This window comes from Harpia harpyja, chromosome 11, assembly GCF_026419915.1.
Source record: "Harpia harpyja isolate bHarHar1 chromosome 11, bHarHar1 primary haplotype, whole genome shotgun sequence".
Taxonomy (NCBI): Eukaryota; Metazoa; Chordata; class Aves; order Accipitriformes; family Accipitridae; genus Harpia; species Harpia harpyja.
In genome coordinates this window covers 38,087,511-38,103,492 of record NC_068950.1, presented here as the reverse complement: position 1 = coordinate 38,103,492, position 15,982 = coordinate 38,087,511, and the positions used below count along the sequence as shown (strand labels likewise).

Genomic DNA, 15,982 nt, shown 5'->3' with positions numbered 1-15,982 from the left:
GCTCGGTAAACAAAATGTTAATACAGCAATAAGGGATACCAGAAATTCTTTTCCCTCTTCCCAGTTCTTTTACTTTTGGCTCAGGAACATACATTTCAGTGCTTTCAGTCCCCTGATTTGGTTTTCTTCCTTTTAAATTTAGTGATTAAAACTTGTATTCAACATCAGACATCCTAAATTCCACAGCTTGCTTTCCTATCACTACAAGCAGGATTCAACCCTACCTACAGAGAGTTAAAACATTTCTACATTGCTGTCAATTTTGTATAATACAGTTAGCAAAGTTTCAACTGAGCACAAATGAAGACGTTTTCAAAGATTTATGACTGCATTTTTAAAATGTATTTACTTGTAAATAATGAAAGGACCTAGACACTGAAGAAGTCTAGACTTACCAGGGAGATTTACATGAGTTCAGCCATTTTTAATGTGCCTATGTATGAGCACAAAAAACCGTCATAAAAAAAACGTGAACGGGGTCTTTCAACCAGCATTGCCTAATTTTAGAAGAGTTGATGGATTTGCTTTAAACCAATCTGTAATACAGTGTGCTATACGCCTTGCACTCAGGCCAAATAATATCAATAACGAGAACAAAGATAAAAACCTGAAAGGGGGATTAATGTGCTGATGTTTCCAAGCTTTGAGACAGCCATCAGAAAAAGATCTGGGGAAGAGTGTGAGGTGGCTGGATCAGAAAAGAGGTACAGCAGGAATCAAAGGAGACGGACAAGCAGCATGCAGAAGGGTTATGTCTCCTGCAACTTGCAATTACACAGGAAGGATGCAGAACCAGAGAAGATACAAAAGAGAATAAAGACAATAAAAAGTGTCAAGAGCTATTAATTGTCCCAATTACTTCTCGTTAGAACAGCTGGCACTTACATGGAGTATTTTAGTAACAGTAGGCAGAATGTAAATAAGTATTACAATTTCATATATAAAAAAAAAAAAATCTCACAATTACATCTGGGTCAGCCCCACCATGCAACCTATCCCCAAACCCAGGGTGCTTAAAAGGAGAAAAGAAAGTTTAAAATAACTTAACTAAATAAAGCTTGCCTCATGCTCCAAGGCTTACATTTGTATTTACAAGTCTCAGGACTTGTGAGAAGCTTCCTGTGTACATCTATTTTATTCTACTCCTTGAGAAATAAGGGTTAAATAAGCTGCCCTAATAAGGTACTCCAAAACTCCAGGATAAACAGCTCCCTCATGAACATGGCTCATACAACTCTTCAGTGTGTAATTTAGATTACAGAAATGACAATTTTATAACAATAAGAAGAACAAAGAAGGTAAAATACAGAGAGGGTAAAAGGTAGAAAAAACAGAGCAGACACAGTATTTAAGAGAGGACCAACTCTAACTCTGAACCCTCCGTACTGACACACAAGCAGGAAGGGACTAAAGAAAGGTAGCAAAACACAAAAAAAATCATCTGTGGCTCCTCTTCTTGCTCTCTACAGTTCATGGAGCTAGTGCCTTGGGATCTGAATGACTGGTCAGGACACCCTAAGGTTTTTCTACCCAATTCTCACAGATATCCATGTGCATTCATGGTTTTCTTTAAACTCCTCTTTGCAAAATGTCAGACATATCTCACCAGACGATTTTTAGCCTCCTTTAAAGTAGGGCAGATGAAGAACAATGGGTATTTTTAGCACTTTTTAAAAAAAGAAACCCATTCAAAATATGTTAGTAGCTATAAAAATTGTTTGAAGGCTAAACTTCCTAATAAATAACTTTGGTTACCATTACTAAGCAATACATATTTGGTGCTTGGGTTTCAAGGGATCTGTACAGCTGAGGGGGAGAAGCTGGCAGGTTAGCACCCAAGAGCAAGTTTACTTCTGCTCTGAACTGCCTCTTCCACAGCTACAGGCAATATGTTTTCTTCACTACTTCAGACTGACTTTTAACTCAATAGGCAGGTAGGCAAGAGAGGTGAAGCAGTAGCCAGGCTGCTTTTGGTTTTTTCCAGTCTGTGGACAAGAACTCTACGTGACAGGATGAGCTCTACCAGTCCTGGGGTGGCATGGATGACTCCACCTAATGTTACATATCTGCAGGGGAGCTAGTCTCTCCAAACCCCCTTGTAGAGGCAGTTATGGGAAATGGTCACTTCCAAGGCACAATTCATCTGTCCTGCTCTAGAAATCTCTTTCAGAGCAAAATAAATCACACCCTTGACTTTGCTGGCTATGTGTTAAGCAGATCTCCAGTGACCACCAAGGGAGCCTAGCTCAGGTAGAAAGTCCATCTTTGGTCAGACCAATCCCACCATGGGTTGACCAGGTGATCAAGGCAGATGGTCTCCAGTTGATGCTCACCTAGATGCAAGCTTACCTGAACTTCAGCTGCACTGGGGGCTCTTACCACCACAGTGCAATCTTTGGTGTAACTCAACATAGCCGTTCTTAAGTACAAGTACCAATTCAAGGAAGGCAAGCTTCAATCCAGGGAAACAGGTCACAAACCAAGACACAATGTCACCACTAAATGCACCCGTAACTGCTACACAAAGCAAATCTTGCAAGACTACGTTGGTCTGTACATGGGAAAAGCCTAACACCTCTGGAAGCACGTAAGCCATGTATGCATCTTATCAAAAGAAAAAAACCCGCCAAGGTTTATTTCATGAACTCTAGGCTAGAAGCTCCTTTTAGTAACAGAAGCTTTGATTCTGGACCATAACTCCAAACAGCAGAAGCCTCAAGAAAAAAAAGGGTTCCAGTACATCCAGTTTATGACTGTTGGGAAAAGCAACAATCACATCAGAACAGCTACTCTGAAAACCTATCCAGCTACAGGCCATCACCCTGCAGTTTAAGAGTATTTCACTCCATTGCTTGAACACATTTATATTCTTCCAGGCAGTTTTCCTGATGTTTTATAAGGATTCCCCAATGCAACAACAAACGATCTTTCTTTTAATAGTATCACTGGATGCGTTGTAACCTGCATCTAGGGACACCCTGCTCTGCTCAGATAAAACTTAATTGTTCTTCTGACATGGAACAATGAAGGAACTTTAAACTCACCTAATAAACGAAACAGGCCTTTATTTTTAACATTTTCCATAGCCCCAATGCCTACAGGAGCATATATCAAGTAAAAAAAATTCACTTCAAGAAGTGTTTCAAGAGAGCAATGATAACCAACATACCCCTAGTGAGCAAAGAACACATTTACTTTTTAAAATGGTGTCAAATAAGAGATTAAATTTTATTCTGCTGTGGTAGAAGTCCTACTTCTGTGGGTAAAGGAAAACCACAGATTGTGGAACATTTTACAAAGAAAACTTCAACTCCTGGCAACAATTGGCAAAATCCCTACAGCATGTCTGTACTGTCTCTTTCTCCAGATTATTTCCATCAGTTTCTACTGCCTGGATAATATTCTGCTTTCCATCAAAATATTAGATAGTATAGGTGCACACCACAAAATGATGTGGTTTGGTAATAGAAATTTCAGCTCATGACCTTTTAAGGTTAATGGCACTATTTAAATTTAAGAGACAATGAAACTATTAACCAATTACTCCCACTGACCTCACTAGTAACTGGAAGATGGTCAACACTGAGAATGAGGCCAATTATTTAGGTGCTATCATCTGTTCAGGAAGCCACCCTCTTCAGCTGGTTCAGAAACTATCCCAGGCTGGTGGATGATGACACAGCTTTATCTATTCCTGCCTTTGTCACTTCTCAGCTGCCATATGCTAGAGCACGAAGACTTCGATGCTTAGGAAACTCCTACTAGCACATAACACTCCTCAGCAACCCAGATTACTTTACACAAACCAAACATTTTCTTTTGCTCTTTCCACTGGCATCAGTCAGGACTTGGTAAGTTCAAGACTCCAGCCTTCATCATCAAGAGCCTCCATACACATGGCCTGTGCCCACACCACCACAGACAATGAAAACTTCCATGATAAAGACTGCAGCTCTGCACATGTTGCCAACAGATGCAAAATTTCCTCAAGTAATGAATTCCCTGAATCTCATCAGTTGCTGTTCCATGTGGAAAGCAGGGCCAACCTTTCCTTCTGTATCATAAGATCATAACAGTAATTTATTAAAAAAATCTGTCAAAACTAGACACTATTGCACATGTTTCATAAGCTTTTAAGTAATGAATGAAGGAAAAAAACATCTCACAGATACAGTCACATCAACTATGCAAACCAAAATAAGACCAGATACTAAAAATGAACGTTGGGAAAAACAACCTGTAAGTGTACACAGTAATATCTTGCGCCAAATGCTTCCATAAGACCCTGATAGAAATAATTTTAAAAACACTGCAATCAAGCTTAATGAAGGCTTTACTTCATTCAGCTATTTAGGAAACCAGAAAAATCTTCACTATTTCTACACAAGAGACTGCTTATAAGGTTCAGATTAAGACAGACAGGCCAGATGCTCTGGTGTACCCAATCTGCTCATCAGCACTTCCCTATCCTGTCCACAAGCTCAGGCTAACCATTCTGTTAAAGCATGACTGCCGAGCATCAGAGCTGACGGGTTAACAGCAAGGAGAAAAAAGCACGTCAGCCAATGACAGTCCCATACTACAACAGGATCCCAAATGCATTGTTCAACACTACATAAGCAACATAACCTGGCAACATTTCAAACAGGTTTCCAGTAGAATGATCTGCAGAGAGCAGCGTGAGATTCCAGGAGGCAAGCAAGGAGGAAGACCTGGGGCCACGCCACTGCCAGGTGTGCTCCTGGGTCTTCAGTGCCCTGACCAGTCCCACCTGCAGCCTCCACCACCAGCCCTGGTCCAGGTGCTCCATTTAAGCTGAGGGCTGGGGCACAGAGGGGAAAGAACCCAGCCTTTCACTTCATAAGGAGACTACATTACCCTTGAGAAAGTGAATGGAAAAACAGACAATAGACTGCATACCTCCAGCTGTAATCTCCAATAATACATCTCTTGAGTATAGGGTTGGGATTTCTGACAGTCATAAACATTTGTAGGGTAAGACTGGTTAGATGCACTGACATGCACAAAAAGTGCGTGTACTACATGCAGCATTCTAGTACTACAGATGATTTCTTTTAACTATGTGGTTCCATAAAGGGTAGTTAGTTCTGGGTGTTAATAACCCTGATTCAGAACTCTGTTCAGCAATGTACTCTCATTAGCTAGACCATCTGTGTAAAGGGAACAACCTACGCTGTCACAGCACATGAAGCCTGGGGCTGACCTTAATATCTTCCCCCACATAACAGCAGAGGACAAGACAGAAGAGAAGTCTGGCATCAGTTTCTTTCCTCTCTGCTGCCAGAGGAAGATATCTGGGCTGGAAAGCAAGTTTCTCACTCCTCCAGTCACATTGCCAGCTGCGGGAAATGTGCAGTGGCAACTTCTCTTCCTCCCCAGGTCCCACTGGTGAAGTGGGAAATTTGGCTGTCCTGTTAGTGTTAAGATACCACAGAACTCTGATTTACTGAGAAGAGAGGCTTCACAAATCATGTGAAAGAATAAAACCTCCTGACATTATTCACAGCCAGTGTAAATTACTTGATGGACTAGAAAGTACCCAGCATGACATGGAACTACATTGCAAGTATACAGTATTTGTTGCTTTTGATCTTCTTGCTCCTTCCTCTGTATCACATATCTACTAAGACACACTACTACACACTGCCTGGTGGACACTTCTGCAGGTTCGTCCTACCTACACATAGGTCCTACTCAGGACTCCAAGATCCCTTAGCTGACTACCGCAGGAGCAACCTACACAGCAGATTTATGCAGGTCAGAGGGACTACAAGACAGTAAGGATACATCCCAGCACGGAGTGAAACACGCAGTCATGTCCAAGACATCCTTCTGCAAGTTCAAGTTTAGTCCTATTTCTAGGCACACCACTCTTCCAGAATCTGCTTTTCTGGCCAACAAATACCATGCTCCCTCCTGAGAATGGAAAAAAAGCAAAACAAACCACCCAAACCAATCTGCTCAATGTGCTACTAACTTCAGTAAATGCCATTTTTCCTTCTCTACCAATCTCTTCTCATCTTTGATCCCCTGACCACTTTCATCTATTGTATTTATTAATTTCATCTGGCTGCCGCCATGTCAAAGTACAGATGCAGAGAATAGTCCCAGTGCTGCCACAAGCTCTCTGCTTACGTGAGAGTCTGAGAAGAGCTCCAGTGAGCCAAGTATAAACCACAGCATGGAGCACTGAGCGAGAGGAAACTCACAAGGAACAGGATTTGAATGACTCTTCCAAGACATAATTAAAGCTGAAGTTTTCCTTAAAGCAGTTAAATTCAGCACTGAGTACATTAACAGAAAGGCTAGTATTGCAAACACCAACAGACAACAGGCATCTCAATTCAACCAAAAAGTAAATTGCCTGGATTATGCGATGCTACCTAGGATGTCAGTAAGTGTATACAAAGTGCTTTATCTCTTCTCATCATAGCATGAGAGAAATAATCTCCCACATATGAAGGCTGCTAGCAGGAACCTTGTCCCACAGAAACAATGCTTCTCTAAGGCTTCAGTGTTCAGTTTTGCTGCTGTGCAATTCCCTTCTAAGGGATGAGCTCAAATTAAGGCTTTTCTTGAATGTTTGATTTTGCAAAGCTTGTAGTAGTTTAGCATCTTTGAAACTTCCACCTTTCCATCATCCATTCAAGACTTGCCAGTGGGTTAGAAAGCTATTAAGCAGGGAATACATGACCAACAGACAAGTAGGATAGGATAAGGACTTTTCTTAGAAAACTAGGAACAAAACCAAACAAAAGCTATTCAAATACACAGCTACTTGAATGAGGAGCAACAATTAAAAACTGTTGGCAAGTGACAGGCCTGGAAACAGGAGTCTGAGCATCAGACCAACTTTATATCAAAACTTCTGTAAATGAAGCTTGCTAATCTCACGTTTAGAAACAGTAATAACCTCTCTAGCAAAGCCATGGGTGCTTAATACAGCTCTACAGCACAACCCGAACTGGAGCAACCAAACCCTGTTTGCAAATCCCCCATAAGCAGTCTAGCAGCCACTCTTCTGCAAACCCACAGGCAACTGCACACAGCCAGCCACTGGGTAACTCATCATATCCCTTGGCAAGCTGAAGCAGGTTAGCTGGGGTATTATTACTTCCATAAATTGGCATGCATGAGGAGGCAAGGTAAATCTTCTGTAACCTACAGCTAGGTTTACAGCAGAGGGTGGGCTTTCAGATCCTGTATCTGGTAGGAGAATTCCTCCAGAAAGATGAGGTTTTGAAATTTTAGTGGGCAATGCACACAGGAGATGGGCAAGTCTTCTTTGCCCCAAGGGTGCCAGGCCTTCTCTTTTGACCTAGAAACCTCCTCCAATAAAAGCATTTCTATTAAACAATAACCATATTTATATACCTTAGAGAATTTGGGGTTCTGCATAAGCAATGAGCAACAGCTTAGTCAAAGGTAGCCTCACACAGGTTACTGCAACTAAAGAAACTGGCAAAGATGTCAAGATTCATGAATTGGGGTGTAAAAACACTTGCTAAAAGAAATTTGGAATTATGCACTCATAAGAGAAAGTAAACACAAAAGCATATACAGTGAACATGCTTGTTGGGGAGGTCAGGAAATCCACTGTTTATGTATTACCCATAAGAAAGTATTTAGATATTGATTTTATAGCAAGCCCGTGTGCGCCTAACTGAAAAAGACCTAAAAAACAAGGGCAGACAAACTTAACAACAAGAAGATGCAAAGACTCTACCTATACATTGCATGGAAGTATGGAGGACAATGGTTCAAATAAAGTCAACTGTGTTGGAAATAGTGCATGAAATCCCAGAAGTGACAAAACTACTAGTCAGTGAAGAAAATGAAAGGAGCCAAGTGGAAGAAATCAATCAAGAAGAAAAAGTAAGCTTTTTTTTTTTATAAAGGCAGGCAAGGGGCCAGATAACATAGATGGACACACATGCAAAAAAACCCACAGAAAAGCATAGCTTTATCTAGAAGTACAGCAAGTGATAAATTTGATAATAAACTAGGAAGCAGGGACAGGTTTGCTCCAAACCAAGCAATGACAGCAAGCAGTGAGGGGTGCAAATAATTTTTCTTGCACAGGGAAAAAAAAACCTTCTAATGCAAATGGATGAGCTGATTAACAAAGCTTGCAGAGACTGTTGTGAAAGACGGGTGAATGGAGAGAACCCGAGGGAGACACTAAGAGCATGTAAACCAAATCAGGGAGCAGCTGACTGCATTCAGAAGGAAGAGACTATAGGAGCACTTAGAAACATGAAGACAAGAATATGACCTAGGCTGTATGAAGCACCAGTAAACACACTGAAGTGGATGGCAATAGGAGGCATCTGTTCAATGTATTCTTAAACTGGAGAAGTATCAGCAGTTTTACAAATAATACCATTTACTATTATTACTTTTTATAACTGGGGGGAAGCACCAGAACACTTATTTTTACTGAAGTCATCCAAAACCCACACAGAAACTACACTTGTTTTTCAGTACTAAAACCCAACTGTTGAAAGGTGGGAAAACCCCTTAGTTTATGGAAATCCCAAACCTAAACTCCCATGCCTTAACTTTAAATCATTATGGAACAAAAGCTGCATATTTTCTCTATTGTGAGGATACAGAAGTACGTTACTTTTTTAAAAAATAGTTTACTATGTCAATGAAATTGCAGATGCTTCTGTGCACTTCAGGGACTTCAAACACTACATCAATTATCTGAATAAGTAATGAAAAGACATTGTGAATAAAATGGTTCACCAAGCCTGGTTTACAAGTCAATTGCTTTTTGAATCCAGTAATATGCTGTAATATTTGACATATTTCTTTTCGTGAGAGGTTAAGAGTTTTCTGTGCCTCTATGCTGTACTTGCTGCAAACAGTTCGGGGATAAAAACAAAATGATAAAATATAAAAGGGTGCAAGAAGTACAACACACATTTAGGTCCTCCACTATAACCCTCTTTCCACACCAAAAAAACCCCACTGACACCAGAACTCTGAAGTCCAACCAAAGGGGAAACATGAAAATCGCACCAACAGCTCAGGCTAGTGATAAGCAATTTAATGCTTTAAAATTCAATCTTTGACAAACTGGACTAGGTCACGGTAGAACACGAAATGTCTGTTTGTTGAGCTATCATTTCCAAAGAGTCTCTCTTACTGGCACCTGGAAACAGAGCAAGCATAAGGCTGATTATCATTTCCGTAACCCCCAAGGAAAACTATCATGCAAGATGTTTGAGTAAGAGCAATGCAGTTCGAAGGCAGCATTCATAAACAGAACAAAGACTAAACAAAAGGCTAAACAAGTACATCATAATTAACAACTACAACCAAACTTTTAATTAAGATATGTAAGAAAAATCAAGGAGAGCTAATTAAAAAAACCACCAGCTTATATACTTTCTTAGAAAAATCTGAATTGGTACTGTGAAGTAAACAGACTAATTGGAAGTGACCACAATTATTTTGTCACTGTTACTGAGTTTAGTCATGATTTTTCAGCTTGCTCTTTAATCCTGCATCTTGTTTGCACTCCTTTGTTGTTTGAATGCAGGATTCTTCCAGCCAAATTCTTCAAAAACTGAGCAAAAGTGAAGAAAATACCACAGAGATTTAACTTGTACGACAGGCATATTTTGTCATTAGTTTTGAGACACTCTTTTCTGCCTGGGACAGTATTATTCTCACAGGGCCAGAATTATAATTATTATACAATCCCCACATTCATCCTGAACAAATACACAGTTACTACAAATGGATCCTGATACACTGCTACATCAATAATGCTGTACTCCGCATGTTTTTCTTTTATCCAGGCAACTAGACCAGTATAAAAATATGATACGATTTTACAGATTTTACTGTTAGGTATGAACTTCCCTTAAGGCCAAAAAGCAGTTACAGATAATGGGACTCTAACTGGCAATATTAAGGTTTTACTTCTTTCCTCTTATATACTACCCTTCCATGAAAACACATCCATTCTCATTACTTTTGCCATTCTTCAAAACTGTTACCAGGCTGATTTGAACAGTAACAGTTAGTTAATGCTGATAAGAAACAAGCAAAGAAAAATGCTGACACTACCTAGAATTATTTAGGAACTTATTTGCCACACATCTGTTTCTAGAAAATTAATAAAAAGTTGCTGACCCCCAGCTGTAATAATCCCAGATACACCTGGGCAAAATAAAAATAGGTAAAAAAGGAATTCCCACCCACAACCCCAGAATACAAACTGCAAAATGATTTGCAATTAACAACTTTTGCCTCTCCCCAACACAGTGTTGGCACGAAACCCAATGCCCTATTGAGATACACATTCACTATTTCTGCTTAACAAAAATCTTCACAGGAACCATCTTTCAGAATGTTATTTCTGCAGCTATGTGGAACCAAAATTCTCCTTTTTAAAATACACTCTTACATTTAATAGAAATTGACAGGCTTTTAAAAAAATTCTGTTCTGGTATATCACTACACATTAGCCCAACGTAACCCTTAAACTACCCAGGAAGAGTTCACTGCCTGCAGCAATGTTTTTCCCATGCTCATTTTTAAAGTTAGAGGCTGCAGGGCCACCACTGGATTGCTGTCCTGCCTGTAGCTTTCAGACTATTATGGCTGTAGGGCGTCACCTTTCTTCCTCTGCAAAACTAGGGTATCCTGAAACTGTAAAGCAGTCTTAACTAAACTAATGCCATAGCACACATTAAAAGTAATTCGTTTTAAACTGCTAAATTTGACACATTTCTTTCTTTGTACCAAGACAAAAATATGTAAAAAGTCCTTCCTGTATATGGCTAAAAAAGTTAACTGTGATTCAAAACCCCTTTAAAATTTAAATAAAACATACATGCCTGTGCCATGTATCTCACTAGCAACGCTGAACTGGAATGGTGCAGCAATCTCCATTTCCCCAGACCATTCCCAGGCTTCTCTACTGCCAAAGCTAGACAAGCACTTTCTCCCTAGTCTACATTTTTCTGTTCAATAGGTGGAGTAAAGTAAAAGGCTTATTTCTGTGCAAAGGCTTTTTCCTCTGCATAGCAATAAGCCTCACATTGTAATTGATTTTTTTTTTAAAATGTCATTTAAATTATTTTGGTATGATTTATCTTTCCTTACTTTTTCCTAAAACATCTCAGAACATTAACAACGAAATAAATGTAGTAATACTCTAACATCTTCAAACATTACCTAATTTAAAAATCTAATTTACTTTTCATCATTTAGGCTTCCTTACTATTTTGTATGTCACTCAGTGTGGATAGTAAAATTAGACTATCAATTTCATTTCTGCTTTGAATATGTTGCAGGTTCTGCTTCTCAACCACTAGAGCAGGGTTCTTGTTTAAGGTTTCCAGTATCGTTCCGGAGCTTTTAAATTAAAAAAACGGGAACTGCTTTAATTTTATTAAAAAAACTCTCAACTGCTCTCCCTGGCCCTTTTTACAAGAAAGGGCCAAGTGTTGGCACAAAAGTAAACCTCCAATGTACCTGTTAAATAGCATTATGTGGCCTTCTACTAATACAAAGAGACAATAGAAGCCTTAAATGGTGCTGAGGGTGCCATTGTGTACAATGACCTTCCAACGAAGTCAGTGGGAGACCTGCTTAAGAACCGATAAACAAATTGAACAAGTAATGTAATATGAATTATCCTACTCTTGCTTTGGTGAAATTTAAAAGATGCTTTATCACCGTAGGCAGTCTTACTTCCAAGTCTCCACAGCCAGTATGAGTCTACGCCTCTTATTCAAGATGTACCGTCACACTTAAAAAGCACTCAGAGAAAATATTTAGAGAAATATATTAACGCACGTCTTCACTGATAACACTTACTTTAGCAATGCCATTTTTTTATATTATACGGAGTAGCAAGCAAACAAAAGTTTCAACTATATCAAATTTACCCTTTTAATATCTTGGAATGTTTACTATACGGGAAAAAAATGCTATCGGCACAAATCCAGTGCTAACTTCCATAGTAAGTATTATGCAATTAAAACTACACTGTCATGGGTAAAAATTTTAATTAAAAACACCTAATTGTGCTAATCACAGTAAACTAGATTAAGCCTGAAACTCACTCTTAAATTCGCCACCACGTATATACGTACCCAAATAAAGAGAAACCATTTGCACAGAGCCATTACACCGCTAAATTTAACCTTTTCTTTCTGGTTCTTACACATTTGATGCAATCAAGCCTCTAAACCGACTCAGTCATTAAAGGTCGTTAGCTGCAAAGGCAGCGTCACGCCGTACAGCTGCACACCCCCCCCCCCCCCGGCTGCTGCCTGCACCCCCGGGCTGCGAAGCCCGGAGCACCCCCTTGCAAAACCAAAGCAGCCAGGGGAAGCTACCGAGCTCGGGGCACAAGAGAAGTCCCGTGAATATCTTTTCCTTCCAAAAAAATGCTAGTTTAGGCAACACCGTGCAAAACTGCCGCTTTTTTAAAAACAACATTTCTTCAGAAGCGGATGAAACGCGCCTGGGGCGGTGCGGGGCAGGGGGCCCGGCCGCCCCCGAGCCCAGCCGGGCAGCACCACCCGGACACCCCCACGCCGGGGGCGGCCCGAAGCGTGTCCTCGGACCCGGCAGACACGACCCGCCGCCGCCCCCGGGAACGGCCCCGCTCGACGCCCCGAGGGAGGATTTACCCTCCGCGGCGGGTCCGCCGCCCGAACGGCTGAGCGGGGGGGGGGGGGTGAGCAGGGGGCTCCCCCGCCCCGCGGCCGCCCTTCGCTCCGCGCCCCGGGAACCCATACAGAAGGGGGGGGGGGGGCAAAAGGCACCTGCGCCCCCTCCCCAGTCGCCATCCCGGAAAATCACGTTTCCCCCCTCGTTTCCGCAGCTGCCGGTGCAGCGGGGACCTCGCTCCCGTGTGCCCCCCCCCCCCGGTAACACTTTGCGGGCCGGGGGGTGTGTGTGTGGAGGGGGGGGGGGCGTTTCCTCACCGCGCCTTGAACGCGCATCTTCTGCCGCGGGTTCGAAGCGCGAGACGCGCGCCGCCGGGCAGCGCGCGACGGCAGCACGTGGCGGTGGCGGGCACGGGGTCTCCCGCGCAGCCAAGGCGGGGCGCAACGCTACGGAGCGGCGTGAGGCGGCGGCGGCGCCGCCGCCGCCGCCATCTTGGTAGAGGCAGCGCCCGGGTAGAGGGAAGGGGGGGGTAGGGTGATCGGGGAAGGGCTTTTTAAGTCACACGGGCGCGTTGCGAAATCGACAGCAGCTGGGGGAGTTCGTGGGGCAGCTGGAGTGGGTGAGAGGGTACTCGTGTGGGGGTCGGTGAGCCCCACGGTAGGGTGACACCCCCCCCCCCCCGTGGATGGGTGCGTGAAGGTAAAGCATCGGAGCCAGGGTAACGTACCCAGCGGGTCTGCACAGCTCTGCTCCTTCCCAGGGCCGCGACGCATCCAGGTGCCTCACGATTTGGATACGAAGATAAATAAAGTGCAGCAGGCAGGATGGGATTTGTTCTGGTCTCTTGCTTGGAGGTGCTTCCCCTGTTTTTGACCAGGTCCGTGACCCTCACCGATCAAAATGTACGAAGAGGAGTTTTGAGTAGGTTAAAAAGCCTCTTTTTCAATCAATGCTCAAGGAAAGGATAAGATGATGTGACACAAATGTATGATCGTGTGCCACAAATAGAACATTGTGGGAAGCTTTCCCTTAAACATAAGCTTTGTCCTATATTTTTTCAAACAGTTTATTTCCTTGCTGTGTAGGTCATTCTTAACATTAGGCTAAATTTAGCTGAAGATACACCAGCAGCAAAGGCAGACTGTCTCAGAAAGCTGAATTAGACCCACAGTCTCAACTGCATGGCCTGGTCAGGAGGCTGGATGCAAAACTATTTACATTTTTATTGACTTTTTTTTTCCAGGGAGCTTGGTTAAAGGTAACACAATCTCAGCCATTTAAATAAAATATCTTGTGTCTAGAAAATTAAAAGTTTATAGGGTGGTTCGCCTGGTATACTCTCCTGCTGCAAGCCATGTATACAACTTGTATTAATTTCAAGGGTATTTCTACTGCAAAGTGAGGAAAGACTATAGCCCTAACATCTCAGGCCTTTTGAAGATCTGTACCTGAAACTTCAAAACAGTGGTCTAATCTCCGCTTCCAGTAAGGATGGCAGAATTTGTACTTGTTTATGCACTTTGATTTTCAGTTCTTTGTGTATAAATTTAGATGTGTGTGGAGTATCCTGAGCCAGATTTCTCCCTATATGCTATACATACAAAATGACAGAAAGACAGACATGATTCTGTGTTAGCTTGACAATGAATTACATTTGCTAGCAAATACTGGATCAGAGCCATCTGTTCAAGAAATTAGCATAGCAGCAATTTGTTTGTTTGGCTTCATCTGTCTATTAGTTTGGTCAAAATCCTCTCGTTTTAGAGACGCACTATCACATACAGAAAGGACCTGTGATATATTCTGTGCAGGCATCCCCCAAAATACATAAATTATTCTAAAAAATGGAGATATGAAATGCGATTGTCAGAAATCCAGACAAAGCTAAGATTTTTTTTTTTTTTTCCTGGAAACAAGTTTGACTTTCTCAGTGCACTGTATCTTATACTAAAAATCATCTACCCCTAAACAGTCTACTGATATCAACACACCTCTCTGAACCAAAGTACTGTTGCTGTACTTGTAGGTGCGCTGTATCTTTTCTTTCTGTGTATTTTGACAGAATTATGGAAATCCTTCCCGACTTACAGCCTCTACAACTTTCTTTTGACCAGGTGTTGGTATTCTTAAAAATTGAAAAGTCTAGTTCCAAACAACAGTCAAGAAAAGGGCATCAATCCATTAAATGATAAGGTATCACCCCATTAGACAACAGCTTTTCTAAAAGTGGTTCACTCTGAAGCTCTGTATACCTAAAGAAAATGACATTTCTTACACAGCTTTTTTATTTGCTGTATACTGAGTCTGCACTATTCAGTATTTCAGTTATTTGCCTAGATTTTTTAGGTCTCTGGAAAAAAAAAAAAATTAAAAGTTCTACTTAATACTCCAGAAACACAATTGTATCTATTTTATAGTTCCTGCTGGATCTGGTTACAGTGCAAATATTTCTCCACAGGCATAGCAAAAGGTCTACATTGTTGTACAGCTAATGATCATTATGTGGCATTTTCTTGATGATAGAAGTTTAGATTCAGACGACATTCCTAACTGCTGTTTAAAAATATAACAGAAAATAGTTATAGGAATGTCTTCTGTACTGTTGAGAAGCGTAAAGCCTGATACTGTTATCCTGAAAAGAGAATTCTAGGTAGATCTGCTCAAATATGAATAAATGTGAATGTTTCTTACAACTGAATACTGCTAATGCATGATTTAGATATGTACTATAGAAAGTAAAAGATTTAGTTCATTTTCCTGTTATTTCATATCTTAGTTACATGACAAAACCAACAACAAAAACGCCTTCTAAAATAAGAACTTACATTTCTCCTTCAGAAAAATGAGTCGTATGTTGTAGGTAATGGAAGTGGTGTGAAGTCTCAGCTCAAAGGACGTGAGTGCTCATTCTACATGTGAATTAGAAAAGCACCTGTGTTGCTTTGTCTATGTGCATCTGTCTCTACCTGAGCATCTAACTCACGATACTCCTCCCACAATCCGCCCCGTTTCTTTGTCTAATCTGAGCAACCAACAATAGGATCTACAGAAGTTTAGAAACCTGGCGGCGTGATTTCCTGATGAGAAGTGGCTTACCTAGTTCACTGTTAAAATCGTAACACCTAATGCAGAATTTTGCTTGTATTGCTTTATGATGAAACAGCAGGACTAGCTAAAGTCAGATGGTGACAAAATCTGATAGCTTCACCGTGCTATTAGAGCACAATGATGAAATTGCCTATTCAGAATATAGCATTCTGAATCAATATATTGTTAATGGATACCACTGTTTTTAGAATAAATAGCAAATGTTGTCAGA

General features: G+C 41.2%; 1 protein-coding gene across 1 annotated transcript in view; it reads right to left on the bottom strand.

Moving 5' to 3' along the window:
• Nucleotides 1–13,013, bottom strand: part of ELAVL4 (ELAV like RNA binding protein 4) — an 83,523-nt gene extending 70,510 nt beyond the window's left edge. The window contains exon 1 of the mRNA XM_052801761.1: nt 12,981–13,013. Coding sequence (XP_052657721.1) covers nt 12,981–12,998 — 18 coding nt within the window. The 5' untranslated portion in view covers nt 12,999–13,013. The remainder of the gene's footprint in view (nt 1–12,980) is intronic.
• Between the last annotated feature and the right edge of the window lie 2,969 nt (nt 13,014–15,982).